The sequence below is a fragment of the Rhizopus microsporus genome (genome assembly GCF_002708625.1).
Source record: "Rhizopus microsporus ATCC 52813 unplaced genomic scaffold scaffold_4, whole genome shotgun sequence".
Taxonomy (NCBI): domain Eukaryota; kingdom Fungi; phylum Mucoromycota; class Mucoromycetes; order Mucorales; family Rhizopodaceae; genus Rhizopus; species Rhizopus microsporus.
In genome coordinates, this window is record NW_019671919.1 from 1 (window position 1) to 19,992 (window position 19,992).

The window sequence follows — 19,992 nt, forward strand, 5'->3', positions numbered from 1 at the left end:
AGCATAGACTCACAGAGGGTAAATTGATAATGTGATGAAAGCCCCAAAACAAAGCATAGCCTCCTATTCTTTTATTATTACTAATGCATAATTCAATTTAACCATAAACACTGCTTGTACCAGCTGCATATATATTTTCAAGCAACCCCCGAGAAAAGGTGATGATTAAAAAAGAAGCGTATTTTATGACTATTGCCTTTATAATTTCGGTTAATTTACGGGCAAATGGTTATTTTACCTTGTTTATAATGGATGATCACTTTTTTGAACGAGTTGAATGCTTCATAAGCTCGCATTTTCGAAATGAACAAAAAAAGACCTGAAAGAACTTGTTTGGTTAGTATGCATAACACTCTGCATACAGAAAAATAATGCCTTTTAAGGTAAAGATGACATGTAGTATACACTGGAGTTGATCCTGCATACAAAGAGAAGGGGGTGAGAGTTTCGTCTACCATGACTAAAACAGGCTCAACAAGAGAACACACTCACCTTCATGCCTTTTTAGTAAAGGCACGGACCTATTTTTCCTAATTTATACTGCCTTGAGCTACAGTGCTAATGGAATACTGCTCTGAAAAATTCTTAGTATCTCAATATGAACAAACGTCCAAAGTCTAGTGCGTAAATGTATTTTTTCTTCAAAAGTATGAAAAGTAGTTTTTAACATCTTTTCCACGACAGTTTATTAATGCAGGCTAAAGTGGATTTGTTCTTCCGTTCAGAAATCAAATTAATGATAAGCTTAAGAATGCCAATAGGCAATATGCTAACATAAAAAGCAAAGATCAAGTTGAGACTGACTATTGTGTAAGCATATTCGCCCAAAACCCTATTGGACAAACCAAAGCAATTCTGCCTACTAATAACAAGGTACTCGGGACAAAAACAAATTCTCAAGCAGAATATATCTACAAAGCTGTGCCATAACGATGAAATAAGAGCTTTCAGCAACGAAAAGAAATATGAATAAAAAGAAGAGACACGAAGACGCGTCAGCCTTAAGTGTCGGATATTAGAATCGACGTCATTCGCCTGATTTTAGCTGGCCGGGTACAGTGTCTAAAATTTGTTAGGACGCTCTTATTTCTGCATAAGCCAATTTTTCTTTTTTTTTAAAAAATATATATTAATAACCATGGGGCCTGAACAACAACAACAACAGCAGCAGCAGCAACAGCAGCAACAACAGCAACAAGCTGTGCCTTCAGTGTCAGAACAACAGTCTAGAGTAATTGCACCCCAAGGGTTAATGAATCCTGCCATGACATCACAACCTCGGCCTCCAGCAGCAGGAGGTAATATTAACAGGAAAGTAAAGATCAGCGTACTAAAAGTCATCTCAAACAGGATCATCTTCCATGACTTTATTTGATAACCTTACCTCGCAGTTAACACCAGAAAGAAAAGAAAGATTTATTGAATTATTCAAGAAGCTACAAGTAAATGAGTGAACAGACCCTATTTGCATTTGATTAACGCCTCTTCATTTGCAGAGCAATTCAGTTACTGCAAATCAATTCCTAGCACAGGCAAGATTATTGCTGGATCAGCAACAGTATCAGCAGCTCGAAAACTTGAAGAACAAGCCAGTACAACCCATGATGCCAAGGCCGGTATCTATACAACCGCAAACATCGCAACAACAACAGCAGCAGCAACAGCAGCAACAGCAACAATTGGACTATAATGCTCTTAAACGAACAATGAGTGGCTCACAGTTACGATCTGAGGATACTCATCAACGAGCAATTCTGTAATGTCATTCTGACTAGCATTGTTGTAACTTAAGCTAACTAAATCTTGTCATAGTCAACCACAGCTGAAAAGAGCTGATATACCCATCCAACAGCAACAGCAACAACAACAACCAGTACCCATCTATAGATCAAATACAGCTCCACCATCTACAATGGATCATCAGCATATGGGAATGCAGCCTGATACTATTGATCCAGCAATAAAGAACGAAACGGATGGAGAGCAAATTTCAATTGTGCAAGATTTTATGAACCTGGATATTTTGAAAGGCTTAATAGCAAAAATATGTAGGAAATGATAAGCTGCTATTCGTAAAAGTATTACTAACTCAAGTATGCTCAGCTGCATCTTTAGATACTGTCAATGTACAGCCTGAAGTCTATTCAATGATTGCTTTGGCCACACAAGAGCGCATACAGAAGCTGATAAAGGACATGATTGAAGCATCAAAATACAGAATGGATTCACAAACATTTACACAGCCACCGCCAGACGAAGCCGGTCGTTACCCATATAAAATCGTAGACGTACAGGATATTAAAAAGCAACTTTTGGCTATTGAAAGAGTAGAGCGTGAGGAAGAAAGACGAAGAAGAGAGTATATTTCTGAAAGAGAACGAAGGTCACAAATGGGTGACGATGATAAAGAAGGAGGAGATGATGACAAGCCAAAGAAGAAAAAGAAGAAGGATCAAGGTGGCGTTAGTGCAAGATATATGAGTGATGATGTGCGTAATAAGAGCACAAACGAAACAGCCCTGATGATTGCAGGCGGTGTAAAGAAGAGTTGGATGTTGACAGGTTTAGCTGGAGGGACAAAAGATATGCCTCCATTTACTCCTTCAAAGCCTCCAGCTTCATCACCACCTAATAATCTACCCCCTTCTTCAACATCAGCAACGCCTACAAACGCTCCATCACCAACAGGTGGACAAATTCAGAGTCCAACTTTGTTTCAGCATCCTACAACTAGTAGTCCAATGTCACCTCAGGATGCAGATGATCAACCAAGGGGAAGAGGCAGACCAAAAAGACGAAAATCAGGCTCAGGCCCTGATATGCCAGCAGTAAAAAAATCAAAAGCATTTAGAGATGGTCTCTTTTTGCCTCCTTCGACTATTGGCCGACCTCAACATCGTTTCTTTGGCGAACAAGGAGTAAGAAAGGTGACAGTTCGAGATGCACTATTTGTATTAGAGGATGAATATGAAAACAAAAAGGAATATGCACCGCGTACTTTACTTAAAACATACACTTGCTATTTGAAGTAAAATGAAAATATTTATTCTACCTGCTTTCGCATTGATTGTAAAAAAGAGGCTACACTTTCTTCATTAATATCAGGCATGCTAACATTGTTTGGTTCTTGTTTCAGAGGATGCTGCTTTCTAGCTTGTAAAGCAGCTTTTCTAGCACGGATTTTTTCTGCATTTCTTGCCATCATTTGCTGTCGTTTAGCGGCTGCAGATATGGCTGATTTACGTGCGTTTTCTGTTTCTTGTCGAAGTTTATTCAGTTTAGCCATCTGTTCTTCACGCTCCTCTTCATCTTTTGAGAATCTATAAAAGCCAACACCCTTTGTTCTAATTTCCGCATCTGCATCGTAATGATTAATATGTGATATATCTGCAAGCTCATCGCCAATTTCATAATCATATCGTGGTATATAGTCATCTTCTTTAGATTTGGGTTTTTCTTCAGGTAATAATTTTGGTAACTGACTTTGGCGTACTGTTCGAGTTCTACCAAACTCATCCTCATATTCCACCCAGGGATCATCCACATCTTCTGCCTCTTTCTCTTGTCGTCTCTTTTTTAATTTTCTCTCTGTTTCTTCTCGTATTTCCTCTAATTGACGCTAATCATGACATATGGAAACTTAGTTCAATATTACAAAAACATGAATTCATAAAATGATATTTTTACTTCCTGTAAATACTTCTTGTCGAAATCAATAAGCGGTGCCTTTTCGTCGTCGTCATATTCACTATATTCTTGCTGTATATGTCCTGATCGCATGGCTTCATAGATCTTGGCCTTTTTTTCTAATTGTTCTCTACTTCTTGCCAGCACATTACTCTCAACTTCTTCAATGTATTTGTCTTTGGCATTTCTTGCATCAACGCCTTTGTTTTGCTTTGTCCAAACTGTCTTTTTTTGTTCTGGTCTTTTCGCTGCGCTAAGCTTTCCTTCACTTGCTCTCGTCTTTTCGAATCTCTCAGTTTGCTGAGCCAATTCAGCTTTTAAATCGATGGCCTAGAAAGATGAATGAGTATCTTGTGTATAATGTCGAAATGAAGCTTCTTCTTACAGTAGTAGCGCTGACATTACTGATTTCTTTTTTATTGGACATTTTACTCTTAGAAGAAAAAAAAAAATACGAAGTGGCTGTAATCTTTATGCAAACAATAGTTTACAACACCGCACCTTTTTCCATTGCTTATGGATCCAAGAAGAAGCTGACGTATTTCACTATAAGATGTCGTATTTTGTATATTTTGTATTATAAATGATTGAACTATGTGTGGTATTTGCTTTAGAAAGAACTGTATTAAAGCAGCCTTTTTATTAATAAGGCTCCTTTTTGCTAAAATGATACGTATAGTTCATCTCTTGCATCATCATTGTACATGATTATCTAATATTTACTTACCATGTGACCATCCTTAATTCCAGGGACATCTGCCGATTTTTCGGCTGGTAAGTTATTCTAGTTCAATGGTCCATGTTACAAAAAAGGGACCGTGACACAGATTTCCTAAGTTTCCGTTGATTGTGCGGGGGATTGAATACAAAGGTAAAACCTCTTCCAATCATGGTTCCACGCATTTGTCATACGAAAAAATTTCACTCTGACTTATAAAATAACCCCCCTCCTTGGACTCGCCCTTTTTTTTTTCTCTTTCTCCCAGAAATGCCTTCCATTGTACCCTTCTTTACGGGAGCAAAGCAGCTTACAATTGATCTAGCAGAACCTGTCATTTATCTTAGAGGCACTGCACATGATCGTTCGACACAAGTACTTCAAGGGGAAGTTAGCGTTGTCTTGACTAAACCAACACTTGCATCACAAGTTGTCATTCGATTTGTTGGAAAATCATATATGTTATGGCCGGAAGGTAAAATTAAAGATAATATAAAGACAATATACTAATAGAATACACACATATAGGCATTGGATCAAGAGGTTCTAAAGTATATCATGAAAAGATCATTCATGAACAAAACGTCATTTTACAATCATTCCCTGAAAATCCTAAATCAGAAGGTGTTCTAGACGCTGGCCTTCACCGCTGGCCTTTTCAATTTTTAATCTCCAATCAGCTGGTAGAGACCATCGAAGATGAACTCGGCAAGGTCTTTTATTATTTGACAGCCACTATTCATCGAGTAGGCGTGGCTGCAACTAAGCTTCGAGCTAGACGAGATATTCTTCTCTTGCGTACACCACATTGGTCTGATGCTGCACTCACAGCCAACTCGCTTCCATCCACCTCAATCACGTCCGAACGAAGATTAGACGTCTGCGATGCGTCCATCTGTATTGAAAAATCCAGTTGCTCATCCGGTACTCAATTCCCCATCAGCATCTCCATTTCACCCAATATCAAACATGTCTGTATTGAATCCATTTCGGTTCTCTTGACCGAAAAGCGAGTCTATAAACTGCCCGAGTTCCAGGCCCGTCGTGTCGAATTACATGATTTCAAGGTGACACTATCCTCAGTCACGAGCTTGATCGATCCAACACTGACACATGGCATCGTTTCTCAGCTGTCATTGAAGGAAATTCATCGAGCATTAGGCGTGAAGAACGCACATATCTCTTTGGATGATGGACCTTTTCAGAATCGACTGATCTTTACCTTGCCATCCTGCGTTCATCTCAGTCATGATTCGACTTATAGTGAGATTCATATCAGCCATACACTCAAGATCCATATAGAACTTACTTCCCCTGCCTTTGATGGTCAAGACACTGCACGTACCCATATTAGATTAGATACGCCTATTACTATCCTTGACTGTAGACTAAAAGAAGATTATAATACCCTACCAACCTATGAAGAAGCCGTTTTATCCCCCTTGATTGATGAAGAAGACGAACCTTGTAAACCATCAGGATTCTTCATCTGCCCCTGTTATCTTGAATATAAAAAGAAGAGCAAATGTAGCAAAAGGGACTGGATGAAGCTCAGGAGTGAACAACATGAGACTTCCGATGTATATTACCATCAATATGATAACTCGACTCCACCTCCATCTTATGAAGACATTGAATATAAGCGATAATCACATACACATTTACATATTATACACACATCTACATATTATATACACCTTGTATTAATTGCATTATAAAAATTATTGCCTACACTTTATACTTAATAAAATGACATGATATAATACTGAAACAGAATTTGCAAGCATGTGCTTCTAAAGCGATGTACTAAATATGATGTTGAGAGAGGTGAAGAGTATAAATGTTTGTAAAAAAGAAACCTTAGCGCCTTTCTATTTAAAGGTCCAATTTATACTAAAGTATTAAGAAATGAAGGGTTGCAATATGAACATGTAGATATGGTTGAAAAGCTGAAGATATCAACAGAAACTTTGCAAAATGTAAGACCTAATGCAGTTAACAATTCTTGGAAATTTCAAGTAGAAGAGCTTTATAAAGAAGTTGCGTTAAGTAGTAACTATGAAGAGCAATTTGTATCAAATATTCGAAAAAGCAGTATTTTTCGAGGGGTATTTAGGTAAAACGGATCAAATCAGCCTTGGTTTCAATAACAGCAGGTGTGCTGATTGTCTTTCCAGCTACATATTCAGCAAGACCTTCACCTGAATAAGAGACCCAAGGAGAAATCTCGAACTCCAGCTTTTCGAAATCACCATCGTGCACGACTTTTCCGCCAGCAGATTCAATAAAGCGCACGTGTTGTGCAACAATATCTCTTCGGGAAGTTTCAGGACAGTCTGCGCCTGATCCAGGAGCATTCTTTAAGGGAGAGAACTCTTCTTTACGATCGACTTCGAGCACACTGAAATGTTGAGCATAAGGGAATACATCAAAAACAAAGCATTCGAGCTTCATGCCACTATTAGACTTGGGCACGACAACTTCACCTGTTTCCAAATCGACATACTTGATCTTCTTCTTGGCAATGTGGTATTCGAGTTGATCGGCAAAGGTAGGCACACGTTCCAAAAATTCAGTTGAGAAAAAGTGATTGGCAATATTGGCTGCGCCAAAGGCAAGTGAGCCATCATCTCTGCGCTTTTCAGAGATCTCTTGTGAGATTTCGGAATACTCGACAACACCATACTTGCCGTCACGGACACAGACAACACCCACAGGTTCCTCAGGGGCGGCCTTGCTGACGACCTTGACACCACAGTCGGTTCCCTTTGAAACGGAGTAGCCGATAAAGACAGGGTCGGCAACACGGGCCAAACAGTTATCGACACAGTAACAGTGAGAGTAGAGAATGCCACGTTCCTTTAATGAGTTGATGACACCTCTATTGACAACAGCAGCATAGATACCTCCGTTACCATCAGGGGCAATAGCCACCTTTTATTTTCAAAAATAAAGTTAGAAATAAGGTTCAGCCCATCTGCGTCAACGAAGAGTCTTACCTTGTCCTTTGCCTCCAAGATGATCTTACCGTCCATTGTTAAGCAAGGAAGAGTGCCTAAATAAAAATTTAATCACAGATATAAAAAAAAAAGAACTGATCTTTCTTACCTTGTTCGAAAAAGATGACGTTTTCCTTCTTGAGGCCAAAGTAGTTGTGTTGTTCAAAGAAATTGACTGTAGGTTGATGAGTAGGTCCTGAGGTCATGATGTACCAAGGAATGATGCATTCAGCACCAGGTTTGGTGTATTGACGAGCAATCTCTTGCAAACGAAGAATACGTTCAGCTTGAAGCTGGAACAAGGACTTTTGGGAAGGCAAGTTGATATTGTAGCATCCCTTAGGATCGGATGAACCCAAACGAGTACCTTGACCACCAGCCATCAAAATGACAGCGACCTTACCTTGGGCAATTTGTGTTAAACCGATCGTTTCCCATTCACGAAGCTGTTCAGGAGTAGCCTTGAGGACAGAATCAAAGATGGCTTCAGGTAATGGTTCAAGTGCGGCACCTTGACTGAGAAGAGCGGCTTCAGCACCTTCAATGGCCTTGCGATAAATGTTATTTAATCGTTCAACATCAAGCTCAAGCAGTTGTTGGATCAATTTAGCTTGTTGCTCGACTTCAAGAGTGTCAAAGAATTGAAATACATGGCCTTGACCAGCTGAATCGTAACGTTCTTTTAATGCTTGAAGTTCAATTTCGTTAACAGGAAGAAGTGAAGAGATGGTCATTGTGAAGTGATGAAGAAGAGAAAAGAACGAAATATCAACCACTTCATTTTTATTTATAAACTAATTTGGTATCCCATAAATAAATAAAGTCGGTATTTAAATATATTTTTGTACACAGCAGAGCCCATCCGCGGAAAGAAAAGGGCAGTGAGTGCAGTGAATGCAGTTTAATAATAAAAAATTTTTGTTTGTGCTACACGAATTCTATTTTTGTTTATTTACTAAAATTAAACCTTGAGCATAAATTTAGGAGAGATCCATTCATCCCAGTCATGCTTATTCTTTTTATCACCAAACACCTTCAAGGCTCTTATCTTTAACTGATAAATGCCCGACTTTACTTGAGATTTCTCATGCTCATTTGTATCTTTGAGGGTTGCATCCTTTGGAATGTAGTTTCCATTCCACTGCCAGGAATAGTATGGATATGATGACTCTGTAAATGTTAATGTATTTCTTTGTAACCAGGTTCGATGAGGGCCAACACTGTCATCAAAGGGGACATCACCTATCACCTTATTGTTCTTGATGACTTGAATCTGAAGTAGAGGAGTACCTGTCAAGAGTCGAGCCACAACGAACGGTCCACCCGTGGTTTGATTTCCTTGTTTCCGTAACGTAAAGTGGCCTAGTTTACCCTTCTCGACAGTTGCATTACCCGAAGGATAACCAATGGCAGGGAATGGAAAACCAAAGGAATTATGAGCTGAGAGATGATCAAGAATAGGCAAGTCCTTCATGTTGCCAATCATGCCAAGATAAGGAACGCTTGCCTCAATTCCTCCTTTGGCACTTGCGATGATGTATCCACCATAGATAGCATGTGTCGATTCCGAAAACGTATCCGTCGGCGGTTCAAGTTGCACCGTGATGCTTGCAGATTGGCCAGGAGGAATGGTCAGCGTTCTCTTGGAAAAATGAATAGCTGAGACAGAATGGTTTCTGGAATATAAACCCACGGGCTCAGAAGGTGTGTCATTACTTTTAGCGGAATAACCTGTGGCTGTAAGAGAAGGCTGATGGCTCAGTTCGATGACCAATGCGTGCAGGTCATGATTGTAAAACGTAATCGTCTGACGCTGCTTAAAGTGGGCCGAATCGTTGAAGCTCAGGTACGTTGGTAAAGCATGAAAGAGCCCAAGTCCTCGCGTGGCCTGTGCAACGTCAACCACTCCTGCTCCTTGCCGAATAGGAGAATCACCATACTGCAAGTCGGAGATCGGTGGCCTTACTATAATAGTTTTAATAAGAAAACGTGAACGGGTACTCGTGTGAGCTTACCTTGAGTAGCAAAATTCATCAAGATATTTTTAGTCTCCTTGGGTGATAACTTCTTCTTTTCTAGTAATAAGGCTACTTGTCCCGACACAAAAGGTGCAGCCATTGAAGATCCAGAGAGAAAGCCATAAGATTTCTTGTACTGCGGAAAGGTTGAAAAGACATTTCCACCTACTCCCATGATCTCTGGTTTGAGTTCGAGTTCGTTTGTGGGCCCTAGAGTAGAGAATCCAGACATTTGGTGAAGAATATCGTTTGAGGGGGCAGACAGGGCCACAAGGGTGTTGGTGAATTGCGCTTTGACTTTCTTTTCCTGGTCAAGTACAGAAAAGATACGATAACCTTCGTCATTGTTAATAAATGCTAATGGAAGCACTGATGATGTCAGTACTTGAACTTCAGTCGTAGCATTGACCGTGTCTGAATAGAAAATGACAGCTTCAGCACCTGCTTGTTTTGCATGCTTGATTTGGTCGAGTGGGCTACAGCCGCCCAGATGAATAAGGAGTATACTATCTCTAAACCTGTTGCTGTCTTTCAATGGCCTGCATGCATCCTGTTTTTTGTTGAACTGGGTACTAGCAGATGCAATAGGCAGTTTCTTATTTAACTTGAGAGCTGAATTTACATATGTGCGATACGCTAATCAGATTGGTTAAGAACGTGGATAAAATTTATGCAACAAATACTTACAGATAGATAGAGTTTGCTTTGCGTACACTTTTAACACGTATCCAGGGACATACTCGTTCTGGATAGATCCCACAGAAATGACATCTTTGCCTGTTGCAGGAGAACTAGGCAGGAATATACCAGAAGATCCAATATTACCATTGGCGGCAATAACTGAACAATAATGAAATAGATGAGCACATAGCTTTTTTTTTTTTTCCTTTTTTTTTTTTTAGTTTACCATGTACGCCTTTGGAAACAATGCTACTAGCCACTCGTGACAAGACTGTCTCTTCCCAGCCTCCAAAGGAACCCAGCGAAAGATTGATGACGTCCATACCAGCCTTATAAGCCATATCCATCGCTTTGATCAGAATATCGTCAGGCACTATGGCATAGTTACAGGAATAAACTCTATTCAGTAACACACAAAAGTAAACAAACTTGCTTCTCCTTGCCAATCACTTTGACTTACCTCCACATTCCCAATGTTACACCTGGAGCAACTCCTGTCCAATCCTAAAAATGGATGCATTATGTATGGGCTCATTAACAAAGAGAATTTCCTTACATATTTTTTGTCCTCTGCTGCAATTATGCCAGCAACAAAAGTCCCGTGACCTGTGGCTGAAGCTAAAAACATAACAATGAATTTATGAAACAAATTATGCATCATTCCGTTTTTTACTTGAGTTAGAAGGGCAATCATCCAATGGGTCATCGTCGGGGTGAATAGATTGTATTGTGCCATTAAAGTCGTTTCCAACGAGATCGTAACCATAGGCAACCTTACATCCTTTTCCAAAGCAACCGCCCAAGGCAGGATGGGTATAATCCACACCTATGATAACCAATGTGAGATCACAGTTAGATTGATGTATTCGTTACTTACCAGAATCAATAATACCTACCTTGATTCCAGATCCTGTCAGTTTGAGTCTTTTGTAGGCATAATTTTCTTTTGTCAGTTGTCGAATAGTGTCCTAAGATCAACTCAATAAAAATGGATATAGACAACATGTAAGCTTTACCTTATTCTGAGGTATAAAGGAGGATAATTGTTCATGTTTAATTGCTGCTTGGATATGAGTACGTGACATGATAGGCCAAAAGTTAACAATGTCTGGATGTTGCTGAATGAATCTGTTGGCTGCATCCTTTGATGCAAACTCAAGAGAGACACCATTGAATATATCAGAGTCATACAAATAGCGTAATTTTATATTGTTGTCAAGGTGTTTTTTAACAAAGGAAGATGAAGAGGTCGATAATTCAAAGATGTATCCATATTCTGGTAAAGCGTGGACAAGGGTTAAAGTAAAGAATAATAAAAGCCAAATGATGCTTTGACTTTCATTGTTTGAAAATATTTTCATACTGTTACAAAGAAAAGACAAAAAAATACAAAATGGAAAAAAAGCTTATTTATGGATGTTCTAATAATACCCTTCTAGGGAGTTGTCTGTTTAAAGAAACAAAAGGATATACTTCACAGCTAAATTAACGCTCAGATAGTGGTTCTATGCTCAAAAAAGTTAGAATTCAGAAATCTTAATAAAAAAAAAAAACAGCAGGAAAAGCATCTGGAAATGCCATACCAGCACTTGTTGTTTACGATACCTTTTGTTAGTTTACTTTATATGGCATCATGACCATCTTCTGACATAAGCCAACTTTTTATTGATTGTAAAACTATACTTCAAGATGGACGCCAGATTTAATTAGTTGTTTCTTGGCTCTGAAAATGACGTCCTTTTTAATACGTTGACCTATCCGATAACCACGTTCTTCATCTTACACAATACTTTTTGTGGCATATTAACTTTTTATTCTTGATTCTTTGACATTATGGGCTTGATTCTTTATAGAATACATATCGTTCATGATGATTTTCATTGCGTTGTGTTATTGTGACGATCTCGACCGAAAGGAATCTGAAAGAAATAAATATAGAAACAGAGAAAAGGCAAAGACCGCATCACTATTTATATACATCTAGATGAAATTCGAAGGTTATTAGCATATGATGACAACACGTAAAAACTAAAACGCGGTTATGCGTTTTCAGTTTATTCTAGTCGAGTACACAAATAAGTGAGCCATCATCTTTAATTATTCAAGATGTTACACGAGATTTCTACTACCAATTGTGCCCGCCGTTGAAACCATCCTCGGTTGTTATGCAACTACGACCACGGCACCTATCACACAGGTACTGTAGCAAAGTAATGTCGTCATGGAGATAGGATGATCTTTTTTTTTTTTTTTGAAATAATACAAAAATATCACTTTATGCCTCATATGGAGAAAATTAAGTCTTTAACAGAACTACTTTAAACTAGGCTGAATGACTACTAAGCACAAGGCTTTGCTTTATCTCTCTCTTTCTGTTTTTTTTTTCTCACTCTCTGTCTATCATTTTCTAGTTGTAACAAAATATTGTTTACTATCCTAGTTTGTATGACTAAGGGCTTAGAATATACATTGTATTTAGTATGACTGAAAATACTAAATCATGATGTGATAGAATAGCCAAAATTGAGCTAGTACCGTTTGAATGGCTCGCTGCAATAAGCACTTGATGCACTTGTTTACATTCCCCCTTTTGTCTTAATAATGAATAACAATGCGAGATACAAATTTATATGAATAAAATGATCCCTGCTTAGTCAAATGCAAAAAATTTTATCCCGTGTTACACGGAAGCTGATCAGTGTTTAAAGCTTTCGTACTCATTTCCCTTATTCAACACAAAGCCATTTAAGAGACAGGGACAGGAACAGGGACATGTTTTAAAGTCAAATCACTAATACATGGCTATGACGAGTCCCAAAAAAATGCCACATGTATAAGTGTAGCACATATATTGTTCAATGAATGGTTCTAGCATTGTTTTCAAAAAGTGCAAATCTAAGGGTGCATTGAAAATTCAAGTTTAAAGTATGTACACCACTTTTAAAATACCAATATTCTCTATCTCTTACAAGTATGTAAGGGTGACCGTAGCATAATCATGATCGGAGTAACTTTGCGTAGAATGGGCGAAAACCCTTGATTTTCCAAAAGCAAAAGAAAGTCGACATTTCTACGACTGGAAGGAAAGCCCCTTAATGGAATGGCAACAGTCACATTGCTGATATTGAAATGCGCTATCAACCTCCTCAAATCTATGCTTTTTACATGTCTTCCTTCTCTTCTTGTTATGGGAGCGTTCAAAACAATTCTTCTGAAGTTGAATATGCTCGGCGTATATGGGAACATGATGAAACGGTTTACGATGACTTGAGCCATATAGTCGAATGGATAGGTAATGGAGAAGCATCTAGTCATGCCATTCTTACCTACTATATGGCATACTTTGACTTCAAAAGCGTTAAACTTGAACAAGCTTTCCGTATGCTATGCTCCAAGCTTCACCTCAGAGGAGAAACACAGCAGATTGATCGTATATTATATGCATTTGCAGATAGATATTTTCAATGCAATCCACAATGTATCTTTGGCACAATTGGTAAGAACAGAGAGGAAGAAAAGAGGCTATAGATTGTGTTAATAACTTCTGTCAATAGACACTGTCTACTCCATTATTTATTCACTTTTGCTTTTGAATACTGACCTTCATGTTGTCCAAGGTGATCACAAAAGGATGTCTCGTACTGATTTCATTAAAAACACCATGAATGCTATTCGCACCCAGTCGAATGCCCCTACATATGCCTCAGATAGGCTCCATGACGATCATCTTGCCAGTGGAGTAAGCCTCTATCGTGCACCAAGTACTCACAGTAGTATCAGCTCTCGGTCTTGTATTAATGATAGCAACATTGAGTGTACACCACGCCATGAATCGTATCCACCGCCTGGATCCAAGGCTTGGGATATGGAAATCGTTCATCTCTTAAAGCAGATGTACGTCAATATTCGTAATAACCAGATCAGCGACCCATCTGCTTCAGTCGCAGCTAGCAGTAGTACTAGCCGTATGAGTATAGTTATCAAGCGCAGCGTAGGCACTCTCATGGGGAAGAATAACCAATGTGAAGAAGACCCTATTACTCGTCCTGCAAGTCTTTCATCCACAAATCATTGTCCATCCATTGCCTCCACAAGATCATCTATTTCTACTCAGTATCAAACCATTGCTTCTCATCTTCAGCATACAGAGCTTCCGAATGCATATACCAGTAATGCTCCTTATTACAAGGAAGGAATTGTCATCCGAAAGCATCTATTGGAAAAAGCAAACCAAAAAGCCAAGTACCGTGATTGGAAAGAGTGCTTTATGGTCATTGACCGTAGTGAGATTCGCATGTACAAGTTGGAATCATCGAGTCAGATCCAGAATCAACGTAGACGCAGTACTAATCGCCTTCGCAATTTCACCAGCCGTTCTTCTTCTGTATCTGATTCTGCTTCACAAGTATCTGACTGTAGCATAACCGACGCTGTAGGGGGCGGCGATTGGTTGTCTCGTGCTCAAATGATAGGTAGCATTGACCTTAAGCATGCTCTTGCCAATGTGCTTCCTTCGGGATACAGTCGCCAACGCCAGCATGCCTTTGCTGTTCAGCAAGCGAATGGCGCTGTTCATCTATTCCAAGTTGGTTCTGCAGATCAGATTCACGAATGGGTCTCTACTTGTAATTACTGGGCAGCTCGTGAAAGTAAGGGCCCCTTGGCTAGTGGGGTTAGCTCTATGGAGTATGGATGGGGTCATTGTTTGGATAGAGTGCATGAATCTGTCGTTATCCATGAATGGCAACCACCCAATCCACCAATGATGCATAGTTTGCTTGATGAAACATCACAGTTTAAAGCACTTTGCAAACATGTTGAAGAGTTAAGTACTGAATTAGACGCCCACCGCGACCTTAAGCCGAGAATAGAACATCGTTTTTCAGGCACAAACTCTAAAAGCGGCGCCCGTGCGATGATCAATTGGGAAAACAAGTCTCATTACTTGCTACACGAAATTATCAAATACCAAAACTACTGCGATTCCATTGAAAAGTCACTCGAACTTCAAAAAAAGGTTATGTCCTCTTGATGATGTTTCTCCCCCATTTTTCTCCTTATTATCTGTACCTCATTTACTTTATGTTTATATTAGCCTTCTCCTTGTAAATAACGTTATTTACAATAAACTATTGCTTGTACCATATTTTGTACAGATTATAGTTCATATCAATGTTATATAAATTTGTATACAATGGACTCTCGATTACAGAATATTCGCGATATAAAAATGCCATTTTCGAAGAACTTCACAGTTCCCCCTTTTTAAAATTCCTGCAACACTCGCCTGGATTGTCGGTGTATAATCTTATTACGGAATGTCGGCAGGTATTCTGTAATCTAGAGCCTATTGCACGTATAATGTTAGCTTAGTGACCAAAAAGCTGAATAAACGTCTACAGTAATTTTAAGAATAAAGTTAGCATTCTCCTATAATAACAGCTTATTTCCCTGGCATATGCCTATCTGTGCAAAAAGGATTCTCTCCTTTTTACAGCAAGATCTTGCCTAAAAATAAATTGTACGCCAATAAGCAGAGCATAGATTATGAATAATGTGTATTATAAAATATATACTTTTATGAGATACTTTAGTTGAAAAGTAAGACTATCAATTACTGAGAAACACACATAAAGTGGTTCCATAAATGCTTTACTGCTTTAAATAGCTCTCCTGATAAAATATCCACGCTATTGCAATGTTTTATCTCTGTAATATCTCCATCATCCCCTCTTTGTTCATTTAGTATCAAATTAAAACTGATAATAGTTTTGCTTAAACAAGCAGTACTTATGAGCCCTCCGTAGACTCAACTACTAAATGCGATGGTGAATACAGTCTAATATGTCCATAACGTGTTTATTTTTACAGTTTATACTAACGACTGGATAGCGAGCTTTTGAAATAGATGTTAGTATTAACTTTATAAAGTTATAAGTATGTACTTGCCATTTTTGAGATGTTTTTGTAGCTGGAAAGTACACGCTCCAGGTCATTTCTGAATTTGGAAAGCTGCCAGGATTTATACAATGAGTTTCTTCATAAGAAATGCCATAGTTTTCACATTTGTCCGCAAGTATAATCTGTTATGATATTAGCTGCCGTTTCACATTAAAATGATTACTTACAGCATGAGGGAGTGGAAACAGTCTTAGTGCATGATCGAATCCCCAATAGACTGGTTTTACAGATAAAGGTAAAGGACAGAGGTGACCTTGATCAAGGATAGTTCTGACAAGCTATTATAAATAAAATTAGAGACATATGAAGAAAGGGCGTTGATGTGATCATTACATGTTTTATGCGCTGGTTATCTGCGTTCAAATTAGTAGGTATCAAGGTATTTCTCCATATTTTGTTAAGTAAATCCTCTCTAAATATTACGATATCCTGCGTACAATATCGAATACGACAAGGATTTGTTGTAAAATGAGCCTTTTTCACTTTTTGTCTAATTCTTGTCACAAAGTGTGAAGGAAGGCCTCTCTGCGGTAAGACATTTCCTCCCCATGGATCTCTAGCTCCAGGTACAAACACAAAGTTTGAATGTGTCGCTAACGTTTCAAACTCTGATATTAAGTCTGCTAAAGCATTGAAGTTGTCTTTATACTCTGTTGCTTCAGCTGCTGAATATGTAAATGGTTTGCTGCTAAAGTTTCCTATGAATATAAATGCCAAGGGCACTTGGTTGCTGTATCCTTCAAATATTGTGCGTAGAGCATTCATGACTTTGGGTTGATCCAAGTGTAAATCAGAAATGATAACAAAGAATATGTCCTTGTTCGTTTGCTCCTCTTCTTTAAGTATACTCTGTAATATAGTTAAAAAAGGGAATATATACATTGAATAGATTTACATTACTTCATCTATGAGAGGCCTTGGTAACCCAAGGAAATCCACATGGCTTAATAGAACACTATACAGTAAAATGTTGATTAAATAGAATTTTTATATAGATATATGATAAATTCTTACTCTGTCAAGTTACGTGCTTCTGCAGGCGGTAAACTGATTTCGGTAACATGAAAGACATGATCTTCCCCATAGATGCCTTCTGCCAGTACAAATATACCGTCTGTAAATAAGCCATATTCATATTTCTGATAATGGTGTGAGCCTTTTTATTGATTATTGTATTTGTTGTTTCCTTACAGTTTTACTTATATCCAATTCAATATGTGCATCATCATCTTCCAAATACAGTTTTCCTTCCTCGATCTGTGTCAACATGCCAAAGAGGACAAATTCACCTCCATCATGACCAATCAAGCTTTTGATGGGCGTAATCTAATAATAGATGAATATATGTCTAATAACAGACAATGTATGTACCTTAATAAACGATGATGAGTCCCCCGCCATATCGGTTGGGCAAAACATTTCATTTCGCAATACTCGTTGCTTTGTCAACAGTAGCCTCTCTCTAAACATTTCACCCTTTGACTTTGGATCAGATAAAAGTCTACAAGGTTCTCTAGATTTTCGAAATGTTCTGGTATAATCGTCATATATAAGCTTTGGCATATCGAAAGCACCCACCACATGAAAATGCTGTGCTACGTCGACTGTCTCTTGAGATATCTGAGTTGTCTGGGAGGATGATACACTGGGTGATAGGATCATACTCGAACCATCACCTAGCGACATATCTCTCAGTGACTCATTTATTTCTTCTTCTTCTTCTGCACGTTGAAAAGGGGTTGTGGCTGTAGTCATAAGGGCTGATGTCTGCATCAGCGCATTCACTTCTTCCAGTACTGCTCTATTAATAATGAGAGTTTGTTCGTCTAAATAAAGTAAGAAAAAGTTTATCAAGTACATGTAAAGACAATACCATTATATCTCTTCTTGTATGTCTTTACTATTCGCTCAATCGTGTCTGCAATATCTGGTTCTCGAGCCAATAGCTGCTCGAGGTATTTTGCTGCATCGCTTTGGACAACGAGACCATACTTCTTTGTGAATAAGTTGTGAATGAATTTCCTGATTTTAACTTTGGAATTTATTTGCATGTCAATAAAAGAATCAAAAAAAGGGTAACGCGAATATTTTTTATTGTTAAATTCAGACGCGTTCAATCGTGTATCTCCGATGGTTTTCATCAAAGAGTTTGATTTTAGTACATCACTCTTCAATGGGATTTAAGAAAGGAGAAGGGTGAAAACAAAGGCTCGTATCCTCTTTCGTTAATCGCATCCACAGCAAAAATAGAATGAGAGATTCTGCGATTATTCATGACAATAAAAAATTCATAGTTTTTATGTTTGTTGAGAACCTCCATGACAGCTTTAACAAGTTGATAATGTGATAAGCCGTTGTATTTTTGTAAGGCGCTTTTTCTTGCTCTCTTTGTCCACACTGGCTTTTTTAGGGCTTGGCTGTGTAAATTCTTTCTCTATTCAACATCGCCTCTCTTCAGTGACTCGGCTTTTGAAAAGTTAATCGTGTCAAAGGGTGAGATACAGCCAATAAAGCTTATATTTACTCCTTTTCGATTGTGTATTTTTAGATTAGCTGAATCTTCAACCTTTGACCAAGCTTGGCCTTTTATCGCTTGAATGTGGGACATGCTTTGCAATCAAGCATATTCTTGCAAAAAATGTGTTCTGCGGCTTTAGATCTTTCTTTCTGCAATTGTTACGGAATTTCAAAGTACTTCACCTGTATCTGTCATTAAGTTGAATGATTGATATATATGGTATATCAAGAGAAAAGTAGTAGCTATTTCTTGCACAATGTTTTATATTATCAAAAAGATAGGTCAATGAGGCCCTTTAATTTGATAAAATCAAGCTCTCGTTCAAAAGGCGTTTTCAATAAGAGTATCTATAGTCAATGATTTGAAAGCATACTACATAACTTGTATCTACATGCTTGATGAATTTACTTGTGGTTGATTATGATTCTAATTCATTTGTCAACAACATCATATTGTCAAAGGGGATATCGTTGGGGACCTAACTTGTGGATTTATTCCTGGCCAACACTACATGCTACGGGTGTTTCCCTTGGGGTGTTACATGTGCAGTTACTACAATTTCACACTACTAAAGTCGCTATCTAACGCACGGATGTCTATTCCTTGATATGAAATACGATGTCATCATAATTATACGCAAATGATCTTGGTTCTTTGTTGATAGAACTGACAACAGAAAAATAAAAATAAAAAAAATTAAAAAAAAAAAAACAAATCAAGATGGTGAAAAGCTTTGTTGGATTACATCACAGGAAGTTTCTGGAGGCAGCGCACATTGCATAAGTCTAACTTCTAGTGTATTTTTGGTGCATTTAGTATCGACCATACAAATAAGAACAGAAAGAAAAGAAAAGAAGAAGGAAAAGCGTAAAAAGAATGGCCAGACTATACATGATAATAAATGAACGGCGATAGCAGAAAAAAAGCCTACAAGATGGAAAAACTTCAAATTCAAGCCTTCTGTCGATGTGCCTCTCGTTGTATTTGGAGACGGGATAAAGAATTCAGATACTGCTAGAATGAAAGGCAATGAATCAGATGCCACAGCAATACTTGAGAGAAAAATTAAGCTTAGATCGTGAAACTTTCAAGTTGTTATTTTCAGTATTGATGGGTTTAAAACGTCAAAAGTATGCATTTACTGTAAGCAAACGAGCCTGAAAGCAAGGAAGCTTTGGAATGGCAGATACAACAACAGTATTCTGGATTGTAAAAATTGCTGTATACGTTGGAATAGAGATGTCAGTGCAAGTAAGAACATGTTGGACATTTCACAGAATATCTGGGAAGAAAAGAAAGACCTTCTGTCTTTCAAAGAGCAATTGCCGTAGAGGAAACGGTTTCGCTGGAAATAACGATTTGGATATTCACCGGTATATTGTAATTTGTCCAGTTAAGCGGAATATATTC

General features: G+C 38.2%; 8 protein-coding genes across 8 annotated transcripts; 3 read left to right on the forward strand and 5 right to left on the reverse strand.

Annotated features, from left to right (window-relative positions):
• Window positions 1–1,138: 1,138 nt before the first annotated feature.
• Window positions 1,139–3,032, forward strand: RHIMIDRAFT_249381 (uncharacterized protein; the record flags this gene model as incomplete). The annotated part of the gene is made up of 5 exons (XM_023610611.1): window positions 1,139–1,298; window positions 1,351–1,442; window positions 1,497–1,756; window positions 1,813–2,048; window positions 2,104–3,032. The coding sequence occupies 5 exons, from the start codon at window positions 1,139–1,141 to the stop codon at window positions 3,030–3,032; spliced, it is 1,677 nt and encodes a 558-aa protein (XP_023468115.1).
• A 49-nt stretch (window positions 3,033–3,081) lies between these two features.
• RHIMIDRAFT_235187 (uncharacterized protein) lies at window positions 3,082–4,114 on the reverse strand (the record flags this gene model as incomplete). The annotated part of the gene is made up of 4 exons (XM_023608314.1): window positions 3,082–3,090; window positions 3,116–3,619; window positions 3,688–4,017; window positions 4,073–4,114. 4 exons carry the CDS (start codon window positions 4,112–4,114, stop codon window positions 3,082–3,084), a joined length of 885 nt encoding a protein of 294 aa, XP_023468116.1.
• Window positions 4,115–4,584: 470 nt separating this feature from the next.
• RHIMIDRAFT_275084 (uncharacterized protein) lies at window positions 4,585–6,156 on the forward strand. The gene is made up of 2 exons (XM_023612518.1): window positions 4,585–4,880; window positions 4,934–6,156. The coding sequence occupies exons 1-2, from the start codon at window positions 4,676–4,678 to the stop codon at window positions 6,052–6,054; spliced, it is 1,326 nt and encodes a 441-aa protein (XP_023468117.1). The 5' UTR covers window positions 4,585–4,675; the 3' UTR covers window positions 6,055–6,156.
• RHIMIDRAFT_212846 (nucleotide-diphospho-sugar transferase) lies at window positions 6,143–8,213 on the reverse strand. Its single transcript, XM_023607228.1, has 3 exons — window positions 7,514–8,213; window positions 7,405–7,460; window positions 6,143–7,339 (listed from the first exon to the last, which is right to left on the reverse strand). The coding sequence occupies exons 1-3, from the start codon at window positions 8,136–8,138 to the stop codon at window positions 6,518–6,520; spliced, it is 1,503 nt and encodes a 500-aa protein (XP_023468118.1). The 5' UTR covers window positions 8,139–8,213; the 3' UTR covers window positions 6,143–6,517.
• A 152-nt stretch (window positions 8,214–8,365) lies between these two features.
• RHIMIDRAFT_249385 (subtilisin-like protein) lies at window positions 8,366–11,464 on the reverse strand (the record flags this gene model as incomplete). The annotated part of the gene is made up of 9 exons (XM_023610612.1): window positions 8,366–9,369; window positions 9,420–10,058; window positions 10,110–10,262; window positions 10,330–10,502; window positions 10,564–10,607; window positions 10,660–10,721; window positions 10,777–10,929; window positions 10,981–11,071; window positions 11,120–11,464. 9 exons carry the CDS (start codon window positions 11,462–11,464, stop codon window positions 8,366–8,368), a joined length of 2,664 nt encoding a protein of 887 aa, XP_023468119.1.
• A 1,741-nt stretch (window positions 11,465–13,205) lies between these two features.
• Window positions 13,206–15,246, forward strand: RHIMIDRAFT_290155 (SEC7-like protein). The gene is made up of 2 exons (XM_023613710.1): window positions 13,206–13,599; window positions 13,658–15,246. The coding sequence occupies exons 1-2, from the start codon at window positions 13,233–13,235 to the stop codon at window positions 15,133–15,135; spliced, it is 1,845 nt and encodes a 614-aa protein (XP_023468120.1). The 5' UTR covers window positions 13,206–13,232; the 3' UTR covers window positions 15,136–15,246.
• Window positions 15,247–15,781: 535 nt separating this feature from the next.
• RHIMIDRAFT_275090 (DNA polymerase epsilon, subunit B) lies at window positions 15,782–18,196 on the reverse strand. Its single transcript, XM_023612519.1, has 9 exons — window positions 17,938–18,196; window positions 17,436–17,890; window positions 17,256–17,390; window positions 17,079–17,203; window positions 16,965–17,019; window positions 16,398–16,913; window positions 16,232–16,342; window positions 16,053–16,186; window positions 15,782–15,999 (listed from the first exon to the last, which is right to left on the reverse strand). The coding sequence occupies exons 1-9, from the start codon at window positions 18,113–18,115 to the stop codon at window positions 15,981–15,983; spliced, it is 1,728 nt and encodes a 575-aa protein (XP_023468121.1). The 5' UTR covers window positions 18,116–18,196; the 3' UTR covers window positions 15,782–15,980.
• Window positions 18,197–18,373: 177 nt separating this feature from the next.
• Window positions 18,374–18,818, reverse strand: RHIMIDRAFT_275091 (uncharacterized protein; the record flags this gene model as incomplete). The annotated part of the gene is made up of 1 exon (XM_023612520.1): window positions 18,374–18,818. A coding segment is annotated over exon 1 (170 nt), but the record flags the coding sequence as incomplete, so codon positions are not given.
• Between the last annotated feature and the right edge of the window lie 1,174 nt (window positions 18,819–19,992).

Bases quoted from the DNA above. Each gene is read 5' to 3' on its own strand.
- RHIMIDRAFT_275090 (XM_023612519.1), bottom strand. From the start codon at position 18,115: ATGCAAATAAATTCCAAAGTTAAAATCAGGAAATTCATTCACAACTTA. The intron at 17,391-17,435 runs GTACATACATTG...ATCTATTATTAG, and splicing joins ACTCATCATCGTTTATTAAG to ATTACGCCCATCAAAAGCTT. The intron at 17,204-17,255 runs GTAAGGAAACAA...CACCATTATCAG, and splicing joins AATTGGATATAAGTAAAACT to AAATATGAATATGGCTTATT.
- RHIMIDRAFT_275084 (XM_023612518.1), top strand. From the start codon at position 4,676: ATGCCTTCCATTGTACCCTTCTTTACGGGAGCAAAGCAGCTTACAATT. The intron at 4,881-4,933 runs GTAAAATTAAAG...ACACACATATAG, and splicing joins ATATATGTTATGGCCGGAAG to GCATTGGATCAAGAGGTTCT.
- RHIMIDRAFT_212846 (XM_023607228.1), bottom strand. From the start codon at position 8,138: ATGACCATCTCTTCACTTCTTCCTGTTAACGAAATTGAACTTCAAGCA. The intron at 7,461-7,513 runs GTAAGAAAGATC...ATTTTTATTTAG, and splicing joins CGTCATCTTTTTCGAACAAG to GCACTCTTCCTTGCTTAACA. The intron at 7,340-7,404 runs GTAAGACTCTTC...TGAAAATAAAAG, and splicing joins TCTTGGAGGCAAAGGACAAG to GTGGCTATTGCCCCTGATGG.
- RHIMIDRAFT_290155 (XM_023613710.1), top strand. From the start codon at position 13,233: ATGCGCTATCAACCTCCTCAAATCTATGCTTTTTACATGTCTTCCTTC. The intron at 13,600-13,657 runs GTAAGAACAGAG...TTCTGTCAATAG, and splicing joins ATGTATCTTTGGCACAATTG to ACACTGTCTACTCCATTATT.